The sequence below is a fragment of the Erithacus rubecula genome (assembly GCF_903797595.1).
Source record: "Erithacus rubecula genome assembly, chromosome: 4".
Taxonomy (NCBI): domain Eukaryota; kingdom Metazoa; phylum Chordata; class Aves; order Passeriformes; family Muscicapidae; genus Erithacus; species Erithacus rubecula.
In genome coordinates, this window is record NC_136686.1 from 47,335,502 (window position 1) to 47,360,940 (window position 25,439).

At 39.7% G+C, this 25,439-nt stretch overlaps 1 protein-coding gene across 3 annotated transcripts in view; it reads left to right on the forward strand.

The window, feature by feature from the left end:
* The first annotated feature begins 10,649 nt into the window (after window positions 1-10,649).
* Window positions 10,650-25,439, forward strand: part of CPED1 (cadherin like and PC-esterase domain containing 1) — a 140,818-nt gene continuing 126,028 nt past the window's right edge. Inside the window, exons 1-3 of one of the 3 annotated variants that reach the window (XM_079303056.1) lie at window positions 10,650-10,787; window positions 11,267-11,732; window positions 22,866-23,052. In XM_079303056.1, the coding sequence (XP_079159182.1) occupies window positions 11,481-11,732; window positions 22,866-23,052 (439 nt within the window). In that variant the 5' untranslated portion in view covers window positions 10,650-10,787; window positions 11,267-11,480. Of the gene's footprint in view, window positions 10,799-11,266; window positions 11,733-22,865; window positions 23,053-25,439 lie in introns of those variants that run through there. The other 2 variants (XM_079303055.1, XM_079303058.1) reach the window with 2 other exon arrangements.

The window sequence follows — 25,439 nt, forward strand, 5'->3', positions numbered from 1 at the left end:
AGTTGGTGAAAATAAACAGCAAGGAGCAGTTAACTAAGGTTCTCTTGAAACTGGGAACTCAACCCACTGTGTATATATTTCTGTGTAAATCTCAGTCTAAAAAAAACACTTGAAGACTAGAATATCTGGTTTTAAGTGAGGCTGTTGAGACAGCACAGATAACACAGTGTTTGTTCTGTGGGAAACTGGTGCCATGCTATAAATTGAAATTAAATAAGCAATCAGTAATCTAGATTCTCCTTACACTGAATGTCTGTCCCAAGGGCTATGAACTAAGTCCCTTGAGAATTAAGACTGTATACAGCAAAATCTCTTATTCTGCTGTAACCATACCTGAGATGGTAACAAAACTACAAATTCTAAATAAAATCTCAATTTTTAGTGTGAATATTGGATTGCTGTTTCATTGGGGGAATGTAAATTATTTTTTCATTGAGAAATTAGAGCACTCACAAGAGGAAAAAACTTGTCCTTATTATTAGTATTTAGTGTCAAGAAAACAGAAATGGACAAATGTGAAAATATGGGGAAAAATGCAATACCTAAGTCAAAGATGTAGAACAAACCTGTACATACTTTTGTTTTCTAAATAGGAAGCCTGTAAGAGAAGCTTATAGGTGAGGAAGTGATTTGACTGTAAAAGCACTGAGCAGTGAGAGTAGTTACACACTGAGAGTTCATGTCTATGTTCAATAGAGTTGCTGGACCCTTCCCTGAGTAGAGAAGTACAGGTGCAGTGTCTCTCATTACAGCTTTTTTAAAAAAAGTGATGAGTGGGAAGTTGAAGAGTGGGGTCCTTTGACTGGGACGTCCACACTGCTATTTGCAAAATAGAATAATAAAGAGTAAAGGAATAAATTAGCAATATCTCCAACACATACTGATAAAGAAGAGCAAGATTGCTGCTCAGGAGTTAAAGAAGAGATCAGTTAAAGAGGCCTAAATAGTAATCTTTGCATGTATGTTGCTTTCTCAAAAAAAAACCCACCCAAAAATGGAAACTGCTAAAAGTATCAGACCAATCTTATTACAGGCTGATAAAGTGAAAAATGTATTTCAATATTTTGCTAAAATAATGTAAATACAAAATAATATATAAAATAATACTTAGATCTCACTTTTCCTGCAGCAGTCCTCTGAAGTAGCAATTATGATGTAGGAAAGTGGTTTTGAAGTTATCTAGTAATTTTATGGAAACCTCAGCTCACTGTTCAGCAGCAGGTCACATCAGTGCTGAAAATGACTCAGTGGGAGATAAAAAAACAGAAAACAGTTTTATACCCTGTAAATTGATGGTGCAGTTAGGTCAATGTGGTGTAAAATTCTGCTCTGTTACAAAAAAACAGCAAAGCTAAGAAAAGGCTCAAATTGGAGGGTCAAAGCTATATAAAGATAACACAGCTGGGAAGCAGATGAATTGTCTGGGACTCTTCTGGATGGGAAAGAGGCAGCTCCATGAGGATATAACAGGGATCTGTAAATTCAGAAGTGATATGGAAAAGGTGTGTGTTTTGAAGTTTCAGCCCAGGACAGGAAAATGAAAGATGTTTCTAAAAAACAGAAAAGAGATTAAAATCCAGCTTTAAGGTGTTTTGGTTAGTATCTGCATTAATGTTCAGGATTTTCCAATACTGAAGTACTTTTCACTTTCCAAACACTCACCCACAGCTATTTACTTACAGACTTTTGTTAAGGAGGTGAAAGGAATGTACTAAAAATTTCTCTCTCTGGAGGCTGACAAGCCTTATAATATAAAAGATTAAAAGCTTTCCTCTTCCATATTGTTTGAATCTTAAGCAGTCATATTTAAACTCATGAAGGAAAGAGACACCAAAACGTATTTTTCCTAATTTCATCATCACATTATAAAATTGTAACCTGATTTCCTATTTAGCAAATGATAGAGTCATTTTAAATCAATCCCAAAAATTGTGTGTAATTCTTTCTCCAAAGACTCTTTTAAAACAAGCACATTAGTTATCTGTCTTATACACATTTCATTAATTTTCGGTGTTGGCACTACCTGGTTTTACATTATTTCCAAAGCAAAGAGTCTTTAACGTGCTTTAGTTTTGAAAGTTCATCAAAACACAGTTGTACAGAAATAGTGATTAAATAAAAAGAATGTATTAGAAGGCTATTCAGCTACTTTGTAGTGTATTTTGGAACAATTCTGATTTGGTTATATTTTGGTTAAATTTTAATTTTTTTCAAAATCAAATCCTATGTACATCTACATCTACATCTACCTCTAGTCATAGAACATAACTCCATAATTAAAAAATATAACAAAGCAACCCACAAAAGAAACAGGCTCAACAAACCAGTAACAAGACAAAGAACAAAAATGCTTTTATTCACTTGTCAGCCCCTCTAGACAATTCAAATTATGCGTGAAATACTGAAAAATGACAGCAAAACATTTTAGATGTCTCAGACCTGAGAAATATCTTCCTTAAACCTTGGGTTTTCAACAGACCTTTGCCTGGAATGCTAGTTGTATATATGACCTGTTTGATTTATCAAGTGGTCAGGATCACCCACTGGCAGAGTGATGTCCAGCCTTCTCCCAGCTGTGCCGCAGCGGTTCCGCATGATGTCCCTCCCAGTCTCAGCTTTCAAGCCCATCAGGCACGTTTTAAGCAAGCTGTGCAGCCCATGAGGCCACAACTGAGAGGCAGTGTAGTGACTCTGCATGGGGCAGAACACAACGAACTCATCAGACCTCATGCCAGCTGCAATGCAGATGTTCTGTGTGGCCCCCTTCATTTATTCAGGCCACCTGGCTTTGTAAGATGTAAAAATGGTTAAATCTGATTTTCAGCTTTATTTTCAGAAAGATCACATTGAATGGGTTGTCAAAAGTCAGTGCTTAAAAGATATAATGTACTTTAAAGTGTTTGTAAAATAACTTCTATACTACAGTGGTTGCTGTTATCTTGTCCTTCAGCAATCATTCCGTGGCAGCTGGACTTGTGAGAGAAGCTGCACTGTTATAATCAGATCAAGAAGTTAAGAAATACACTGTTATCTTTTCCTGCCTATCCATAAGAACAACAAAATAGCATGTCTTGCATCTTCACGTATTCTCTTCACTCAGACAATAATTTCTCATATACATTCACATGCAGTGCCCCATGTGGGACATTTCTGTGCTGGTTTATTGTGTATTCTGGCAGCATCATGAGAATGCAACAAACTGTCATATACTCTAGCATATATAATAATGTCTGGCCTTGATGGGGTTAGTTAAATCTATGGGTGCCTTGAGAGGCACTGTTGAGCATTTAGTCAACATTTCCGTGTAATGTGGTTGTCTTAAAACTCTCCTTGATAACAGAAGAGCTCTGTTAAACAAATATTCCCTAGTACAAAGCCTTTTGATAGGAAAAAATCAAGTTCTTGTTCCTTTGTGCCTAAAACATCCTCTGAACTCAGTGGAGGCCATGATGTGGTTTTAACTTTTATGTTTGCATGGATATTTACTGTACTGGGATGGACAAAAATGTAATGACCAATATGTCTGAAATGACTGGCACCTGGAAAAATTGGTTCAAAACTACAGAGCCTGTTTGTCAAGCCTGCTGGTGGCAGGCACCTCATCTGCACCAGCACAGACTAAATCATCTAGAGGACTGCACAAACAGCTGTAGGTACTTGAGAGCATTTCACCCTTGTGTAATGGACACAGTAGAGGTGACAAAATTTGTTTAAAGGAGACTTTCATTTGATTCCTTGCTGCAAAAAAGCATCAGAGGACTGCTGAACCTAGAAGATACTGGGATAGTCATGCAAAAGTTTGAGCAGTCTCAGCAAAGCAACCACTTTGTTATAAAAAGAGAGGATGCTCCTTATCATATAAGCAATGAGAAAGAAGAAAAGCATCCAAAGATAAGGAGACAGAATCAGGCACAGTTTAGGGGGTGAATTGAAAGATTAGTGTTAACAGAATGAGGAGTCTAGTTGTATTTTCCTATTGCATCTTCTTAAAATGAGTTATTTGAAACTGACACTGCTTCTGAGAGACAACTGTATAAAAAACAGTGCTTGGGGATGAGTGTCATGAATTCTTGGGTAACCTTAGCTTTCTTCATATTTGGGCTGAATTGGGTCCACTTAAGGTGTAGAACAGAAGAAATAAAATAAGCACACCACTAGTCTTGGCTACCTACATAATAAGGCCAGGCTGAAGAGAAAAGGCAACATGGCAATGTAATTATATAGTTTACACAGAAGAAGAGGAAAGATCTTGTGGCCGTACCTGGAGGACTATGACATTTCAATTCTACATTTGGAGTTTATTGAAACAGAAACTAGAACAATAAAAACAAGCAAACAAATGCAGAATGTTAAACAGTACAATTAAAAACATTTGTAAATGCTTCTATTCCCTATGCAAAATGCCCTTACCAAATGATCATTTTCTTCATATTTGTTGCTCTTGTTCAAACAACTCCATGGCTGGCTTGCAAGCATCAGACATTCCCACTGCATAGGGCACTATTTAGGATACATCCTGCTCTCACTCTGGAGGTCTGACTGAGGAGTTGGTCTTTCCCCTCTGCAGTAGCCTCCAAACTGGTGCACCCACCTCTTGCTTCCCCTCTCCCCATCTCCTTCTCATGGGAGCTTTTCTGGCCTGGTGCTAAGGGAGGAGGGCACAGGCCTGGTGTGGGGCAGGAATTCCTCACAGTTGGTGAGGAATAGAGATACTCTCAGACATCATGCAGACATCATTTGAGCAGGCATGGAGTGGCTGGGACAGAGTCCACACTGGTATTCTTGTGTTCTTTCCACTCCCACTGGTCATTTTGATAACATTTTCATCTGAATATATGCAGCTAGGAAAAACTGCAAGGAAAATATTACTGTGCACTTAAAGCACTGCTTTGCACTTAAAACCCTTTCTGCAGGTAGAAAGCAGTGAAGAGCTCTGCTTGTAACAGAAGTGCATGAGAAAGTAGAAGAGTATTTGTGCAAATGCCTTTAATATAATAAACCCAGAAAATGTAACTGAAAGACAATAAGAAGGAGCAAGATCACATAAACAAAGAGATTATTCATTGTATTAAAATAAGAGAATGGTCCTGAGAGACAACAGATATACAATCAGAAAAAGTTTGTAGGAAGGGCAAGGCCTGCGAATAGAAGTTCAAATACTTTAACCTGAAATGTGAAGAAGAGAGGGACCAATTAGATGTCAGAGAAATTATGTGGAACATCACAAAATAAAACAATTCTTAAAGTAAAAGGAGCATAGATGCTGTCAGAGGTCATGAGGTATTTCACTTTGTTCTGTGTTCTTGTAGCCTATCTGGGCACTTTTTGATTACCACTTATTCTTATCCATTTCTCAGCAGTAATCAGTGAGTCTGAGCAATCAAACTGGCTACAAAATCCATAAATCTCTGTTATCTCTGAATAACTGCTTCAAGGGGATTATGTCAGCAAATAACTGTAGACAGGGAGAAACAGAGAATTTGCTGATTGATTTCATCCTCATGACATTAAAATTTGCCTTTTAAGCAGGAACCAGTATATTAATAAGACATTGGTCTTCAAATGCTTTCCCATATCCTCATGTCAAGCAACTTGCTGTATTATTAACATACATAAAAAATAGATGCCTCTTTCACTGTAACTCTTCTGCAAAAACACAGTAGTGAAAAACATAGCTGAGATACAAGAGATGCCTCTAAACAAGTAACTCAATTGGCCCAGATTCTACCTAAGCTTTAGGGGAGCTGGTAGGTTTGGTAATCTGATGAGCTAAGTATTGAGCTTTGCCACCGTCTAAAGGTCCTGTTTCTTTCCTCTGTTTGCTCTTTCAATGATGTTTTCCTGCTGCTTAACCTGTACCAGCATGAGGGCCCACTGGACCGACCTCTCCACCTGTCAATTCAATTCCCTCACAGCAGAAAACAGCCCAGCTGTACTTTGCCATGAAAGATCTAATGAGCAGCACTACCAGGTAGGAAGAGAGGAAGGGAAGGAGCAGGAGCAGAGGTAAGGAAAGTGCTGGATTCTGCAGCTGGGATGGGCCAGCCCTGGGTGTATGTACAGACTGGGGAGTGAGATGCTGGAAAGGAGCACTGCAGAAAGGGACCTGCGGGTCCTGGTTGCTGACATGTGAGTCAGCAGTGCCCTGGCAGCCAGGAGGGTCAACCCTATCCTGGAGTGCATCAGGCACAGCATGGCCAGAGGGGCAAGGGAGAGGACTGTCCTGCTGTGCTCTGAGCAGCCTCACCTGTAATATTCTGGGCAGTTTTGGGTGCCACAATATAAGAAAGATATAAAGCTATGAGAGAGTGTCCAAAGGGCAATGAAGATGGTGAAGAGCCTTGAGGGGAAGCTGTGTGAGGAGTGTCTGAGGTCACTTGGTCTGTTCAACCTGGAGGAGACAGGGGAGACCTCATCACAATCTACAACTTCCTCATGAGAGGAAGAGAAGGGGGCAGACACTGATCTCTTCTCTGTGGTGACCAGTGACAGGACTTGAAGGAATGGCCTGAAGTTGTGTCAGGGATGTCTATGATGGATATCAGAAGAAGGTTCTTTCCCCAGAGGGTGTTTGGGCACTGAACAGGCTCCCCAGGGCAGTGGTCACAGCATCAGCCTGACAGAATTCAAGAAGTGTTTGGACAATGCTCTCAGGCACAGGGTGTGACTCTTGGGGATGGTGCTGTGTGGGTCCAGGAGTTGGATCCAATCATCCCTATGGGTCCCTTCCAACACAGCATATTCTGTTATTCTGTGATTCTCTGCTTGCCTGCTTTTACTGTGAGCCAAAATCAGAGAGGTGAGTTTAAGTTGGATTAAGACATGAATCTTTGCCTGGAGCAGAGCAAAATCATAATATCACTAATGCTTACAGGGCTCTATGAATGGGACAAGGAGAGAGAATCTGGGCTTTTATTATGCTGGGATTGATTTTAACTTCTTCAGTGGTATCAAATCTTCTAATATGCAGAACAGTAATGTATTTTTCCTATTTTCTTCATTTTGTTCCGTTCTTCTCTGTTCACTGCTTATAATGGGACCACACACAGGATTAAAGACACCACAAATCTAATGCAGTCTGGATTGAATTTAAGGAAAAGTAAAAAATCAGGGGGGTGCTGCTGAGCTGGTTTTCTCCAACACAGCTTAGCAAGATGCTTTGCTTGAATATTTACAGTGCTATTGAGGCCTATTCTTCCTGAAGCTTTTAACTAATTTTTGAAGTTAGTGAGAATTTATGGCTCTTGGCACAATTTTTAGCATACTAGAAAATAAAAAAAAGAAATTTAAAAGTTGAGCATAAACAATGAAAATTGCATGTAGGTTTGCTCTGTGAAGATGACAGATGATTACAAACACTTGACTATCAGTTAATTTAGAAATTATCAATTTGCACTTATTTTTCATTTATCTCATTTATCATGGAAATGGTTGCTAGGATGCTATGCTTTGAAATTTGAAACTTTCTCCAGAAAAAGAGCAATTGGAAAAAAGATTTTTTTTTTTAAAACATATTTTCTTTTTAGCAGCCTCTCTAGTGAAATTATTGATGCTAAATGGTTTTCTTATATCAAGATTTCATCTTACAAGCACTTATACCTAGACTTAATTTATGGTCTATGTCAGATCTGTGAGTGAAGCTAAGCATGAAAAGATGTAAGATGTATTCAGCTGACCTTAAACTCCTGTTAACTTTCTGTGCCTAATGTTTTCTCCTTGCTCCTGGCAATTATGGTTCCAGTTTACCTTTTAGATCATGGTAATAATTTTTCAGTGGTCACTAGCTTTCACCACTGACAAACATGGAGGCTCATGTAAAATGGAAGCTGTGTGTGTCTGAACTGAGTTGCTTAAAACCTCAGTGAGATGATGAATAGTGAATGTTACATGCCTGCATGGCACCTTGGCTAAGTCCTCTCAAATCCCAGTCCCTGGTAATTTTTAGCAAGTCTTGTGATTTTCCTCTCACCTTTTATATGTCAGGATAGTTTTAAACACTTTTAGTCGATTCCAGATGATGCAGATGGAGCTGGAACTCTGTCTGCAAGCACTGGAGATCACTTCTGACAGACACGGCTTGCTGCTTTTGCCAGAGGTGATCCCTGCATGACTTTGCCTCATGCTGAGCAGGACAGCAGTTGGCTGCTGTAGGGAGCAGCCAGGCAAAAAGTCCTGAATGAGAGGGAGAAATAGGAAGAGGTAAACAGACTAGAGAGCCCTTAATCCACACAATGGGAGCAGCCACTGGAAGGAACAGGTCAGGGAATCTCAAACAAGAAATCAATACTAAGCTTGTCTTGTATTCCAGAGAGAGGAGATTTATACCTTTCTGCTAGAAATTCTGAAATACACACATATACCTATGAATACTTATCTGGGTAGCTCTGATCTTACCAACAGTTATTTGAATATTATATACTGAAGAATGTTTCTTATGAATTTGAGATGCAGGAGGCTTGACATTTTATTCACTTATATCCTTTTCCTAAATTGCTAGTTAATGCCAGGGGAATTAGTCCCCATATGCAATAGTCCTGACTTAATTTCTGCAGTGTCAGAATGGGGCCAGGTAAGTCAGTAGATATGTAAGCCCAGAGATATAGTGGAATCCTGATTCAAAAGATAACAGGAATCATGTTCATTTCCCTCTAGCTGTGACTGAGGAAAGAAAAGAGAATTACATGCTATTGTCACGAAAAAAAACTGAAAAATTATAGAGAAAAATCCTGCTCACTCCTCAGAACATCTGGGGAAAGCAAATGGATAGAAGGATGATTCCCAGGAATATACAGGAGGCAGACTGATCCACCTGCCCTCTGCTAACTCCTTCATATGTGGCCCTTTGTCCTGGAGTCTTGAGACACATGAATGGTTTGGGGGTTGCAGGAAGGATGAATTGACACTGAGACATTGGGGAAAATGTGAGGATAAAGACTCCACTGACATTCCTGAAAAGGAAACATCATATTGGGCTGGAGGGACAGCCCAATTACTTGCTGTGCTGAAGGTAACTGAGGGAGCAGGAGGTGGGGACAGAGAAGATTACTTTGTTCTAGTGTGGGATTCTCCAAGGAGGTACAAGCTCCAAATTATGAAGCAACTGTTAAGCCAAATCTTTATAAAATGGTTTTAATCAAGTATTCTAGGAATAGCCCATAAAGCTCTGATTATATTACCCTCACTAGGAATCTGAGAGAAGTTGACAACCATGCAAATGCCACCCACACAGCTGGTGGCTGTGGGCCCAGAAATCAGGGCATGCCAAAATCTGCAGGACAATACCTTATGACAATAAAGCAAGTCTCCTGTTGATGGCATCACTGTGGCTCCCAGGTAGGCTGGCAGTAGTGTCTCTGCAATCCTCCTTTGGGTGTACCAGCTCCCTGAGTATCCCTCTGCATTGGATGGAAGAGACCTACCCCATAGACAGCTGCAGGGAGCACCCATGGTTTTCTGTGGATGCCCTCTAGCCAGATTTTTTGGTTTGCTAGAGGTTTTGCTGCACAGGCTGGCTGGAGCAGGGCCTGAGGATGTGAACTGGTATGCTGGGAAGGAGGGAGCAAAAGCAGCATGTCTCCAGAGAGCAAAATGAGAGTTCCTCTGTAACTTGTAAGCAACTATCACAGCAGGGTACAGGCAGCTGGAGTAGCCTCTTCTTGTTCAGGATAACCCAGGAGTCTAATTTAGGCAACTACAATCCCAGACATAAAACTAAAATGCAGTGTGTGTGACCACTGAGGTCTTGCATGAGGTATACAATCACTTTAATGGCATTTTTCTTTGTCTGCAAACTGATAGGTTTAGGGTTTTTTTTTTTTTGGGGGGGGGGGGGAAGGAATTTTTAAGCTGAATAAAAATCAGCACTTCAAAAAATATATAGTCTACCCTTCCTTGCTGTTTATAGGCCTCTAATTTGATAGTGTTGCTGCAGCTGCCAAACAGTGTAGATTGACTCAAAGTTATCGTATCAACATTCATTTCTTATACATGAGGTAGTGTAGGAAGAACTGTTTTTTCAAAAATCGTCAGCTAAGGATGGAAGATAAAATAGATTACTTATAAACAGATATTTTTAGCTAAAAGAACTTGATTATATTAGAAGTTCTGGTCTATAAATATTACAGAGTTTGTGAACTGTTCCCATCTGTCTCGTCCCTGTCCTGTGTCAGTAGGGGGAAGTAGTAACTAAGACCTTCTGTGGCTTGGATACTAAGTGCTTTCATCAGAGTATTTTTGTCCACCCTCCTTTCTCTCCTTCTTTGACATCAGCAAGAAGTTTTATTTATATTCTGCTCTGAGATATTATATCTATTACTGAAAATTACTGACAACTGCTCTGTCAGTGACGCTTACATCCAAGAAAATCTGCTTAGTTTACAACATTTTTTGATAATCTGGATTAAAATACTGCAGGTGCTTTTCCCTGAAAGATATTAATATTGTTTCAATCAGGCTAATCACTGTAACAGCAGTTTTCTAAAAATTGCAGTGATGGTGGCTTCGAGGCATGCAGTGTGAGTAAGGACACCTCTCGCTCCCCATCCAGTCCTCAGGCTGTGTCTCCAAACCCTGTGCCTGCTCCGAGCAGAGCCAGTTTAGCTCCACCCTCTGAGCAGTCCAGCCCTTATTTATATGAAGTCTGTGGTCCAACTGGCTTCAGATGGCGTGTGTTATGTGCGTGTGCCTGCCTCCTGAGTGTGTGAGACGAGCTGGGATCATGAGCCAGGGTTGTTCCAAGTGGTTTTAATCAGCAGCCCATTAGAGGAGAACGGAAAACTTCAAACAGGGTAAGAACCGAGTAAGTAAACCTAACTTTGAACTTGCAAAACAAAAGCAAATTAAAATCTTCATAGTCTGTCAGTTTTCAGATAAATTATCACTTTTAGAGAGAAAGCTGTGCCTTCTAACAGGAAGGAGGAAATTTAAAAGGACTGGAATGAAGGAAACTGTAAAAACAAAGTGGGAATTGAGAATGCAAGAGAGAAAAAACAGCAAACGATTGTTCACAAAGTTGGTACACTCTCTTACTTTTTTTTCAGCTGTGGACAGGACATGTTAAGCTTTAACCTCTTGCTTTCTCGAATACTATTGTCAGGCTGAGTAAGTAATTCCTTTTGCGAAGGGGGTGAAGCTTCCTGCTCCTCACCTGTCTGCTGGCAGGTTTGTTTTCCTGAGAGCATGGAGTGGAAGAGCTCTCCACAGCTCCTTGCAGGAAGCCCCATGGTGTGCTGCTGTTTGCTGCTGCTCACTTGTTGTTTTTTCACAGGTTGTTCCAGTACCTCCATGGGAAGGTGTTCCCCAAACCTCTGCTCCTCTGGAACTTGTGACGTCTTACCTGGCACCAGGAAAACACTCACTCTATTTTCCCATAGAAATGGGAAAATTCATGCTAGTTTTGGGTAAAGTGTGACTTTTTTTACCCTTGCAAGACGTGGCTACTTGGACTGCATCTGCAATGTGGCGAAGGGCAAAGTGAGGCCATGGTTTGTGGGCAAGTCCCCAGATGCCGCAGGCTTTGTCGCCCTCGTCCCTTCCTTCTGGCCTTAGTGGTGGCCCTCTGCCTGTTCTGCCAGACCCTGACTCCTCTCATGACCAGCAGCATCCTTTCAGCAGTTGTTAATGGGATTGCACCCAACAAACTGACTAAAACACATCAAGGAAGATTCAAGGAGGTCTCCCCAAGCACCATTCACTGCTTCCTTCCTGGCAGCAATTCAGAGACAGTGAAAAAGGTAAGTCAGCTGGAGGAGAGTGCTGAGCAATAATTAGCAAAGCAAGGGATAGCAAGTCTGGCAGGATCATCTGAGTCCAGCTAAAATTAGCCTAAGCTTGGAAGTCTGGGATCTGTATACAAACAAATGGGTGATCTAATGACAGCGGCATATGCACAAGCACGTTCCCATCACCAGCTCCTCAGTGTGCTGTTATTAACACAGGAATCCTGAAATCTTCAACTGAAATATGGCATTGCTCTGTGAATCCAGCAAGATTTCCGTTTGCTGCACAGACCATGCTTTATTTTGGCTTTGGGAATTGGTTTAGAGGCTTTACAGTACAGGCACGTAAATCTGGAGCCAGTGGGGTTTCATGGAAGTGACAGAGGCTGTTAATTGGCACAGGGACTGCAGCTGCCCTGTATTAAAGTTATCTGCTCCTCAGCTCTGAACTTTACTGGGATTCTGCTGAGAACCTGGATTTAACTGCATTTCAGAAATAAAAGAATATTTTCACATCACACTATATACTTTGGAATCTCTGTCTCACAAATTTTACTTTGTCCACAGGTTACTTGACTTGATGTTTATTTTGTATAGGGTTCCTAGGATGGGTGTTAAAGCCTAACAAATGGAGACACAGTTATTTTTGTTGGAAAGTGTACTTTGTTAAATGGTCTCCAGACTGAGGTAGTTATTTTTACTCTGGAATCTGTGATCAGCACTAGCACAAATGTTTCAGGTTTCCTTCAGTCCTATAGAGGAGCTGCTAGTGGTGCAGTAGATACCACACCATGAAATTATCATTATGCTAACATTTAACGTATAACTGTAGCTGAATGGTAAAAAATTTGCTACATCACAAATTATGAACAGCAACCACATAAAGCAGTACAAATATGTATGTTTAAAAAAAAAAAAAATGTACCAGGCTGCTTCTTTGATTAGACAGAGTTCATAGTCTAAAAGGTCAGCAATATTGATTTTAGGAGAGCAGCTGTAAAGTGCATCTTCTGCAACAATCAAAAACAGATATGGGGAATAACCATGGCATGAACTCTTTAACATTAACTCTTAAAATACTGGTTTTTTTTCTTATAGTGAATGCTGCATTTGTCATAGTTTCATATTTTAATGACCTTTTAGTACACTAGGTACCCAGATTCAGATCTGATCTGCAGTATGATATAAATAATTACAGCTTAAAGGGAAATAAGCACAGCTGACACATGTGGGTTGCATTGTATTATGTCTACAGAAACAGTCCATTCCTTTTTATCCGTTGCTATTGTAATAGCAAAAAACATTTCATACCTCAGGCTGCTTAATGTCTGTAAGAACTGGTGAAATAATGGCAAAGTTTTGCTGGACTGCTGTTTGGCTGAAAATATCTGTAGCATCTTTTGCAAATTGCCTGAGAAAAAAATGCAGATTGACATCAAACTTGGTGTGCTGGCCAACTGAAACGAGAAGAAAGCTTTTGTTTTTACAGCATGCTGTACTTACTGCTCTCCAGCATACGTGGTTGGATGTGACTATGACATGCACATGCTGGACCTGTAGTGCAGATGTGTGTATGTTAACCCTTATAGGTATTTTTTCCAGGGCTGTGCTACCTTAACACATTCCTTTTCAAGTTCTTAAGACCACCCATAGCTGGCTCCCTGTTTGTCTTGAATTTCTTCTCTAGAGCAAGATGAACAAAATGTCTTGCACATGTTGGGAGGTTACTCTAAGTTGCTCTCTGTTTCCCAACTTCTCTGCTGGTTGTGTGGGCTGAATAATAATCTTAGAGAACAGAAAAGACAAACATTGCCAAAATCTCTACCACTTTGCTTTGAAAGTGTTTTCTTGAACTGTGTGTTTTCACCCACTGCTTATTCAGATAGCTGAACTGTTATCTGGCTTGATTTTATTGGGCACTCAGTAACATCTAAGACAGATGTCACTGTTGAAACTTTACACTGTTTTATTTTACAGTCACGTGCCCACTGACAGGAGCTAGTTTGGAAACAACTTTTCATTAAAGCTCTGGTTAAAATCTTCATGTATGAACCTGGAAAAATACTTTAAAATATAGTTATTCAAATTTGTAATTAATGAGTCATATATGTATCCTTATTGAATAAATAACCCAGCAAGAAAATTCAAATGCATTAAAAAGGATCTATTATACAGTTAAACAGTGACTTTAAGCAAACACTGCATCATGTCTTATGAAATCAAACTTCATGAATAAATTTTAAGGAAAATAAGACCCTGCTGGAGATAATATTTTTTAGGTAGCACATAGGATTATTATGCACATAGCATATGGATTTTGAGTGATAGCATATTCCCTTCTGGGTAGAGGCAGGTTTTGTTCTTGCCTTCTTCAGAAAAACAACCAGTACTGTGTTGAGCCTGTTGTGAGAATTTGGTTCTGATTGTTATTACAGGGGCAAAATCCCCTTCCAAAATCTAATAATTTCTTCATTTAGAGCATGCATAGCACTAAGTGCCTCAAAAATCCCTCACAAAACCAAAATAAACAAAAAAACCCTGGCATCTTTTAAGAGGTATTTCTTGGAAGCAAAGGAAGGAAAACAAGAGTCAACATTTTCTAGTACAAAATTAAATGTTAATATCTGATACATGAAATATAGAAGGCTTATTTCTGATTATCCAGCATTAAAGGCATTAAAGAGTGATAGCCCATCTAATAGCAAACTTCTGCAGGTTTAGCAAGGGACTCTTACCTCCTGAATGATGAAATACTGGGGAATGCATATAGCAGAGAGAAGAGCTGGTGCTGTAGCACTGAAACTGGAATAGGTATCAAGCAAAAGAATAAAGCCCATACAAGCCCTCTGTGTAGTTTGCCTGGCACAGTGTTGTACCAGAAATATTCTGCCAGCTGTAGTACTGTTACATTTACCTTAAGTAATTTCACTCTGCTTCTCGGCCAGTTTTGAGAAGAGCTAATTATCTGGTTAAGCTGTGCTTCCACTCTCAGAATTAATTCAGCCAGAGACAATTTAGATGTCTCTGCACACAAGTAATTTTGCCCAGGTAAATTGTGTACCTGTGCTGGGTAGAAGGAATATAGACTGTATTTCTTTTAGGAGGGCAGATACCTAGTATGCACACTTTCCAGTTGCTTTCCAGCCAGAAGAGACCCAAAACCACTTTTCCTTTTTTTTCTTAAAAGGCCCAGTTCCCAAATCATTGAGCTTTACATCCAGGTTGAAATTGTGAGCCTAGTTCACCATACTGGCAATGGAATTTTCTGATTGGTCCTGGAAAGCAAAATTCTCTCTTTTCCTTATTTCTTCCACAGCTGAAAAAAAAGGAGGAAATTATTAATCACCTTTTATAGTTATTACTCCAGTGATAGGCACTTCTTTTGGCATGCTAGCTTTCCAACCATTATGAATGTATTTAAACAAAAACCAACCAACTAAAAAAATTTCAATTTTAAATTGGGTTCTGAAGGAGATTATTTCATAGATACTCACAAGATTTTTACTTCACATGTCCTGGCCATTTAGGCTGATACACAGCTGATTATATGAGAACTTGATGAGTGGGTTAGGCTGGCATCCAAATAAATGAAATACAGGTGTGGTGAAAAAACAAAAAGCTATCTTCTTTTCAAGGCCCTGAACCTGTCACTTAAGTTTTGTGTAAAAGATGTATCTCGATGAATACTGAAGTGAGCAAGCAGGAAGGATAAGAAAAGGCTTTTTATGGCTTCATTCTGAGCAAATAGGATAGAGTAGAATTTCCTAGAAGTGGACAGCATGAAAGATACAAGATAATGGCAGCCTGATGTGGCCATATCTGAAAGATATTATGTAGAAAAAGAAGCAGAAAAAAAACAGAAAGAGAAACATCATGGTTTAGTCTTAACCAACATCTAGAGAAAGACCTGGTTACTGGCCCAGGCATCTATAGTTGAAAATTGGCAATGAAATTACTGAAAAGCTGAGAAAGTTACTAGAACATTAGAACACAGGACATCCTGAGTGGAATTACCCTCTCTTTGCTTGAGTGGCCCACTCTGTCAGAGGCAGAAAGCTGGACTTCACAGTCAATGGAAATGACATGTCTAATGCAAAATTAATCATGAATTAATGCAGACATTTAAAACAAATCTAGTGAATTTCATCCTCTAAAGACACGTTTCCTTTTCTATTGATTTTTTTTTTTTTTTTTTTTTTTTTTTAATATGGAATATGCCCACTTTAGACAGAATAAGCAGTCAACAAAGGAGATAGAAGCAGAGTCTGTTGTGGAAGAAGGCATGGGGAAAGGAAGCAGATGTAGGAGAGTAGGGAACTACAGCTGCAAAGTAATGGTGACCTCAGAAAGTACAGAAGAGATTGTGTACAGAGACAGCTGAATTTTGCCAAGGGAAGAGAAAGGGAGATAAGAATGGAAATAGAAAGAAAATAAGACAAAGGTAATGAGAACTTTTGAAATGTAAATATCTGAAAAAGGAGAATTGAAGCTGGATGATAGAATGAGATGATTTTTGCTATTATGCGGAATGGAGCACAGCGAAAGCTCTGGATAGAAAAGATTACATCATGCATAATAAGGTTGAATACATTTTTAGGGCTTGATACATTTCTAAAGTAAATTTAACTTAAAAGCTATTTTAGAGAATAAGTAAGGGGATGAGAACCTTTTCACAAAAGAACAAAGAACTTGGCTAGTATGAAACCTGTTGCAACCAGAAAGCAGTCAACATAGGAGGGTATGGTATCAGTGACTGATTTCCTTGAAACGATACCATATTCACATTGTGCCCTATGACAGCAGAATATTTGTTTTCCACTTTTGTAATGAAAAATGAAATGGCACTAAGGAAACAACTATTTTTACTGAGCAGATAGGTAGAGATATTCTGGTGATAAAGGGCAAGGCTATTGTGGTAGCAGTCAGGAAAGAGGGGCAGGGTGGAGACTTTGCAGGAAGGGAGCTTTGAGAAGGACATATGAGGAGCAAATGGAGGCAGAATCTCACTCATATAATTCACTGCAACTTCCTCCCTAACGAGGTGTTTTGATAAGTGGTAGGATTGGCTCATTGTCTGTTCTCAAGACAGAGCTGTTGGTACCATGTACTACATGCAGCCATACAGCAGAAAAGCATTTTGATAAAATAGCTCTGTACTTCCTCCTCAGAGTGTTAGTGATGACTGTGCAAATAACTCAAGTTTTGCTCTTGGATTTATAAAGTCATCAGAAGACTGCCATCAAAGTAATGCTAATAATTTAATTGCTTGTTCTGTATTTATCCAACAAACAATTCAAAGCAGAATTACATTCCAGCCATTTAATTCTACAACCCAGTCCTTTCTGATTAGGAAATTCAACAGAACATAAAGCAAACACATTTAAATATCCTCTAGAAAGTGAAACAGGAAATTAACTTCTCTCTTACTTCTTGACACAGCAGCTATACACACTTAAATATAAAGGTAATATGAACAACCTACTATTTCTATGAACTTTTATGCAAACACAAAAATAAATTTAGAAGTCACATTTGGAGCTAATAAACATCTGCATAGTCCCATAAATGAGTGGCTTGGGGCATTAGAACCATATGCTAAGTTTTTATTATCACTCTTCTTATTGATGCTGTTCAATAATAGAGCAGTATATTCTGGGAATCCTATTCATGTATTTTTTGTAATATTGTTCTGCTAGGTGGTATTTAGTAGCAAAGGTGGATGCTGACTTCCTTTGCTAGCTAAATGGGAATTTAGGCCGTTCACTGCTTGTGAATATTGCTAATAATGCTGGCCTTGTTTTTATAAGGCTAGTTTTCTTTTGTGGTATTTTTGTTGCACTCTGCTTTCATGAAAAGGCATTTTGGTTTGCACAGTGGCTCATACATCTCTTTTGCAGCTGCTCAGTACTTGCAGGAGGCATGGGGTTAAAGTAAGCTGCAGTCAAGTTATTTGAAGCTACTGGACCAAGTCTCTGACAGTCTTGGCTAGCTCAGTGTGAAAAGTGGATGCTTGTAATCAACACAAGAACTAATGACACCAGAACTGGGTAGCTGAAAGCTGATTCACAGTTTTTGAGTTCTTTCCTGAGAGAAGCATAGGCCATGACATGAGTTGATCCATTACATTAGGATGGAGAATTTTCTCTGCAGTTGAAGACGGTCAGTGAAATTCTATGGCAACAGTTCAAGCTGTGTATTTGCTTCTTTTCCAGGCATAGACAATGCATCAATATTTATAGAATTATGTAATATTCTTGGAATCTTTAAGAACTGCCAAGGAAGTGTTTTGCTCTCCTCAACTTGGAATATCTTCACAATTTTCTTCTTGGCCGAAACAAAACCAGTAATTATACATCATAAGGTTCAGTTACTGACCAAATTCTAGATTTTTGGAACAACCCAGAAATTCTGTACAATAGAGGAAAGCTTCAGAGACTACTAGAATCAATTATATCCTTATACATTCATAACCTAGAATTGGATATACCAGTTTCAAGGGAAATGTCAAAACATTTTCTATTTAATAGAGAACTTCACAGCTTCCTGGAAGTTGCAGACAGACTGAACTAAGAATTGCAGCTCTGAAAATGATGTGTTTTCAGTTGCACAAGGATAGTTACATAATTCATCAGCTTTCATATTATATAAACCGGGCCTTTTATCTTGTTTAAGACATCAAAGAAGTATAGATTTGATACAATTATTTTTTTGAAAAATATTAAATAAATTTTAATGGAGCTCAATTTGTTTTCTTTTGTGTTTTTCATGTTATTCTGTAAACTGAAAGCAAAATTGCAAAATTCATTTTATGCATTTTTATTTACTTTACAGCCCACTCTGGTTTGTTTGGACCAGTTGTTAAGGCTGTGCATCATCTGTGTAACAGCCAATTGCACTAAGATGAGGTCAGTGACTCAGCTAAGTGCTGTATTTTGTAAGCTGTAAGAGCAGGTATATCACATCAAAGCTGACATAAGTCTCATCCAAAATCATATGGGGATCTCAGCCTTGCTGTAAAGCCTCACTAATTTCTGTGCACACAAACACACAATTTTCCAGATATGGCATGGGCTGCAGATGTTCTTACCAATTCCTTTCACATAAGATACATTGAGTCTGTAATAAACTCATCTTCTAACAAATAGTCTGAGCCTTCAAACTGAGAAAGAGCTAAAAAAATGGTTGGGACGTGGGAACATTTGACCATTTTCCAATTATTCTCAAATTTTTAACATGTTATGGATCTTTTTTGTGTGTGTGTGTTTGAGTCTGTTGTACATTAAAATCATAGGAATTGCAAAAAAAAAATCAGAACCATAAAATGTGGAAATATGTGAACAGCTTATTTTCATCTATTGTACGCTGCTTCTCTTGTATTAACTCTCTGCCCAGACCTCATTTTTATGATTGAGAAATATTTTATGAAAACCAGCAGGCTCTTTAAATATATAAACATGACTGTTACTGCTATAATATTGGAAATTCTGAAAAACATCTAGTAGTAACTAGATCATCATGTCCAGTGATGTAAGGCATTTTGTATAAAGCTTTGGAAAAAAGTATGGAATCACTTGCTACAAGCATGCAGTTGGCCAGATTAAAAACAAAACAAAACAAAACAAAAAAAAAATCTGTGTAGCTGAAAACCCACCCTACACCACACTGGCTTAGCAAACAGAGGGGACATGTTGCATCTTATAACCTGGACTGCAAATAGCTATGAAAGGACTGGGCAGAGAAAATAAATTTGACAACACTAAGCATGGATGAAAAGCAAGTACCCTAAAAAGTGTGGAGATACTTCATATTATTTAGTAGTACCAGATTAGGCATCAGGTCACGCTGTTAAATTTAGGGGACAGCGCCTGGTGGGAGCCGGACACTGCGTGGGCCCTGTGGAGCCACTCAAGGCCATTTCCTTTGTGTTTTGTGGAAGTGACCCAGGTCACTGCCACTGCATGAACTTCCCTCCCTCTTTTTTTTTTTTTTTTTTTTTTTCCTTTCTCCTATGCTGCTATCAGTTTTCTGTTGAACATTGGTCAGTGCCAAAGCAGAGCACTGTAAACATTGCAGCCCTTCCTTCCCAGAGGCTGAGGAAGATGCCTCCCGCATGAAGGGTGATGCTGAGGGAGATGTCCCCTGGCAATGCCCCTGGGGACGCCGGGGCTGGCTGGTTCCTGTGCCTTGTGCCTCGTCCCTCGGGCTGCAGGGCTCTGGGCCATCTGCTGCAGCACATGTGGGGCGGGGGAGCCCTGGCATGGTGGCCCTGGAGTACTGACCACGGGGGAATGGCGGAGGCTTGAGGCAGGAGCCCTGAATGGTTGAAGCAAAATATTCAGAGGTGACGCTGCAGGAGGCTTTGCTTCCACGAAGAAAGGTGTGTTTTCATGGCATAAGAGAAGCGTGGTTATTGTTGGTGAGGAGGAGGCACACAAAGTGCTGGCATATCCAAGGCAGGACTCTCGCTCCAGGCCACGCTGGGAGGGACGGAGGCAGGAGAAGCCACAATTGCCAGCAAAAATGGAATAGGAACAGGGACGGGTCCTGGTCTGCAGCCCCTCTGTGCTCCTCACACGTCCTCAGCTCACCCTGCAGCTCTGGCCCCTGCAGCACACGTGGGATGGAAAATGGAATTTTCTTGCAAAATAAAGCAAGAGGTGTCTCTGTCTTCTGGGTTTCTTCCACAATGCAAGTGAAATGGAAAGTAGGAAGCATTTGGCTGGAATGTCTGGAAGAGAAGGGAGAGAGAACACAAGACAGAGGCTGGGATAAGGGCTGGATTTAGGAACAGAGAGGGAAATGGAGAGGAAGGGCTGCCAGCAGCTGCTGGCACTGCAAGAGAACAGGAAATAGGGAAGATAAGGGGAGAGGAGGGGGGGCAAAGGCAGAAGGGGACGAGAGTGACGTTGCTGTGATGGGCAAGGGCCATCTGAGACTAACACTGTGCCTGCCACCCGATTAATGTGTTTTGAAAATTCTGGTATGTCAGGAGTGCTGTCAAACAGGTGACCTAACCCAGTTCCGATGACTTCACCCTGTGCTATGTGTGCTTACTCCTGCCAGCAAGTGATCAACCTTTGCTTGAATATCTCAGTTTCTAAACTAGTTTTGGGTTCCACATTTAGCAAATATGGAAGACTCTGATAGAGTTGTATTGACATTTTTCAACATCCCTTCCTCAATAATGCTAACACTTTCCATGGGCAATGACTGCTCTGGAGCAAAAGAGCGTTGGGTGTTAGAAGCTCTGAAATAGTTTCTTCTCTTTACTGCTGCAGAAAAGCTTATACTTCAGCCAAACACAATGTAAAACAGCATTGCACACACAGGGGATGCACTGCTGAAAAGAATGACTTTAGCACTGGATCCCAGGATATAAACAACTGGACACATCTTGAATATTTATCTGTATCAAAGCATCTGTCTCTTCTCAGTCTAGTCTACTGTGCAAAAAATGGTGGTGACTTGTTTGTGTACTGCTTCCTATCTCCAGTGATAAACTTACTAAAATTAGAAGTTATTCCATAATTTAGTTTTTAAACTGCTGACAGCTGTCAGGTTGAAGTTCACAAAGTTGTATAGAACTAAATTCCTGTCCTGAATTTAATCCCTGCTGGTGTATTTCAATCCTAAAGACAAATATCTTTCACCAAAAGAAAGTCTTGGTTTTTAATGGTGTTTTCATTGCAAAATAACAGCTAGACTGTTGCAGATATTAGTATCCTAATTCCCACATGTAGTATTCTGTTTTTGTGCTTTATTTTACTGGGGTTGGAACAGCAAGGTTCTGGTAGGGGGGGCTACCAGGATGGCTTCTGTGAGAAGCTAGCAGAAGCTTCCCCCATGTCCCAGAGTCAGTGCCAGCCAGTTCCAAGACAGACCTGCCACTGGCCAAGGTTGAGCCCATCAGGGATGGTGGTAGCAACTCTGGAAAAACAGATTTAAAAAAGGGGAGAAAAGCAACTGTGCAACAGCAATCAGATAGAGGAATGAGGATGTATGAGAGGAGCAACTCTGCAGACACCAGGTCAGTGAAGGAAGAGGGCACCAGGGCAGAGAGTTGCCTGCAGAATGTGATGAAGACTGTGGTGGGGCAGGCTGTCCCCTGCAGTCCACAGAGGTCCACAGTAGAGATCCACCAGCAGGCCATGGAGTACCCATGCTGGAGCAGTCTGTTCCTGAAGGACTGGGCCCTGTGGAAGAAGGCCCAGTGAAGAATTTCATCCAGTAAGAAGAACTCATGTTGGAGAAGTTTATGAAGGACTGCCTCCAATGGGAGGGACCCCACACTGAAGCAGGAAAAGAATGTGAGGAGTCCTCCTGCTGAGGAGGAAGGAGCAGCAGAGACAATGTGTGATGAACTGACCAAGCCCCCAGTCCCAGCTGCCCTTCTCCAGAGGGAGAGAATTTGGGAGGGAAGTTGAACCTGGGAAGAACAGACAGGTGGGGGAAAGGTGAATTGAGATTTGGTTTCATTGGAGGCATCAGATTCCTTTCCACTTGCTCTTGTATGCAAGTCTCTCTGCCAGTCCTCCTATGAGCTAGTTATGTTGGACTAATAAGGCAATAAAGGACTGGCAAGGTTACGTTTAACTTTCTATAGCACAGTAATCTCCAGTTCTGTTTAGGATTCCTGTGTATGATTTTACCCCAGTACTCTTCTTACTCTTCTTAATAATGCTGCATAGCACAACTCAGATGCTTGCCTGCATCTACCACCTGCATAGTACTCACATTTACTGGAACAGTTCACATGGGACGTACCAAGACTTCTCTGTTTAGGTGACTACAGCCACAGTCAAAGTCAGATGGCAATTGCTGTTACCTGCTCACCATAGCAGCCCAGATTTCAGGAAAAGTTTTTTCCACAAAGGGAAGAACATGGTTTAAAGATCCTTGAGTGCTAACCAGAACTTTCAAACCTTTATAGAATCAGTTCAAAATGAAGATAGAAAAAATAGAGAGGCAGACAAGATGGAATTTGTGGTCCAAAGTCCATGATATAAAAAGAATTCTTAATGAGACTAGAACTATTTTCACTGTTGTCACAGCAAATTACTAGCTTCTTTCTGTGAAAAACAACTGTATTTTATACTGCTGAGGAATTTCCTGTCTTACAACCCTTGTCTTTTCACTGTGTTGCTGTAGATTGAAGCCTCCATTCTCCAGTACTTTGGAAGCCACACGAGAAGGGCAGTTCTCTATGCACCGCCTGCTCACCATGAAACTGACCGCCAGCTCTGCCAGCGCATCCTGACAAAACATGGATATACAGTCACAGTCCTTGAAAACAGGAGACTGGTGGAAGATCTGAGGCACGAGGGCCCTTATCACAGTAAGAATAATTTGAGTTAGTTAATTTGTGTGATCACTAAATGTAGAATTGATCCAGCGTTCCTCCACAAACATAAACTCTGATAAGAGTAAGGATAAAAGCCAAATTCTAGCCCTTCTCAGCTGTGTGGATAATTTTCCACAGTTAGGTGATTCTTCCATAAGCTATATCCTTCTGTAAAAAAAAAAAAATACAGCAAAGTAGATCATCATAGTCTTGACAACTAAATCAGATTAGTTTGGTTCCTGATGACTTCTCATACCAACTTCATCAATACAACTGAGGGATTTTCAGTACAATGTTTCATAACAAAACACATGCCTGCTACATTTGTTTCCATATCATTTTTTCTCCTAAAGAAAATTTGTATGTGTGAAGGTTATTTTTTCCTCTAGTAATGTTTTGATTGTTCTGTAATGTTGTTGAAGAACACAATATAGGACAAGTACATTTTGCACTTGATGCTGAATCTGCAATAGATTACTGTTGGTTCTCAGTTCCTCTTAAAATTTGATCCATATTTCAAGCATTTCCAGAATCCTGATCTCTGACACTGTAGCTTTATTGTGTAGTGTTACACTGTGCTTGATAGAGAAGGTTGGGCATCAGTTAGATATGTGATGACCATGTTTGAGTGTTCTTGTACACTTCAGAGGTGTGAACTGAAACTGTGATGCCAGTTTAGTCTTGGAAGTCAATTCAGGAAATGGAAGGCCTTGAAAAAAATAGACAGGCTACTATTCTGTCAGAAGAAAAGAAGTAAGATATTTCTCTTGCTAAAGGGATTGCTGTTTGCATCATTCAGGCTTGCACTTCTGGAGCTACCAGAGAGCTCAGATTTGCTTTGATCTTTAACCAAACCAGATAATTTCATAGATGAAAACTACAATTACTTAGCATGCTTGAGATTGCTCAAAATTCCACCACTAATTTCAAGTTTCTTTAAGAAACTTTCTTGAAAACGAGGTACATGCGGTTTTCTTTGGCAGACGTAAATTGTCTTCATCTCACTCTTACTGTAACCTAGTTTTATAGTTACCTTTCAGCTACTCCTTGCCTTGAGTACTTTTCATCTCAGAGTGACAAGACACACCATGTCTGCAGGCTTTGGTAATGTCAGATGGGCTGCAGAGAAAAGTTGGTATCTCTGGGGACCATGTGCACCATCTCTGTGAAATACTTTTTTTTTTTCAAATAGCCAAGGAAGTGGGTATGCCAAATTCAGTTGCAACTTATAAAAAAATAAAAAAACAAACCAAACAAAGGACTGTACTAGATTTTCCTACAGTACTGAGTTCAGATTGAAGTTCCCCTGTACAGTTTTTACACTCCAAATATTGCCTCTGCAGAAATGAGCTTAACTGTGGATATTTATACTTTACAGGCTAGAATCAGTACTTCCTGTAGTATTTTTCCAGTAATAATAATAAAAAAAATAATAAAAAGGTCAGGTATTTTCCAGGAACATCCTACAGCTTCCAGCAGATGTTGTATTATGTAAAAGTAAAATGCTTGCCAACTTGAGGCAAAGAGTGAGACTCTACTAATTCCATTTCATGGCATCATAAATCTGCCTTTAACTATTCTCTGTTATGTAAGTGTCTAGCTTTAAGGTTATGTTTTAAAAACAAGAAGTAAGTAATAGAGCATGTCTGCATACCAACCTACTGATCTTTTCTTACAGCTAAGCAAATTACATTCAAAGTTAATTTTCTTCCCCAGTAGATGATGAGGTTTATTATTCTGGATGGGATAGTATTCCTTTTTTTTTTTTGAGAAGAGTATTTTGAGCTATTCTTTGGCATAAAATTTTTCTAATAGGAGTAAGTTATTAAAAATATGCTCCTTTCAGCCTCAATTAAAAATATATAGATAGGGAGCTGAGGAACACAGAGTATGTTCACTGTGAAAAATCTATAAAAAGAGTAATTTCTTATTACTTGGTATTATTTAGCAGTTCAATCAGGTGCTTTTATTTGTGTGCAGTCTTTCTTACTTGTGTATCTTTCAAAGTTCACTCTAAATTTGAAAGGATTTTTTTTTGTTTTGAGTGGCTGAAAGCCAAGACTCTGGCTGAAGTCATATATGGAAAAAAATTCACGACAAAACATTCCTAACTTTTTTTTTGTGCTGGCCTGCTAAGAATTTTGTGACTAGTTCTGCTGCTGTTTGAAACCCAAATGTGACAGCTCTGCACACTGATCTTCCAGAAAGATCCTCACACCTGGGCTGCAGCACTGGGTTGATTTCATTGCTGTCAGAGAGAAACATCAGGGGAATAGTTTCTTTCAGTGGAAATTTTTGACTTCTTACAAACCAATCAAAACCATTTTGAGTTTTGGTAACTGAAAAACAGTTGTCTAAAAAGGAAAAACATAGCTTTTTTT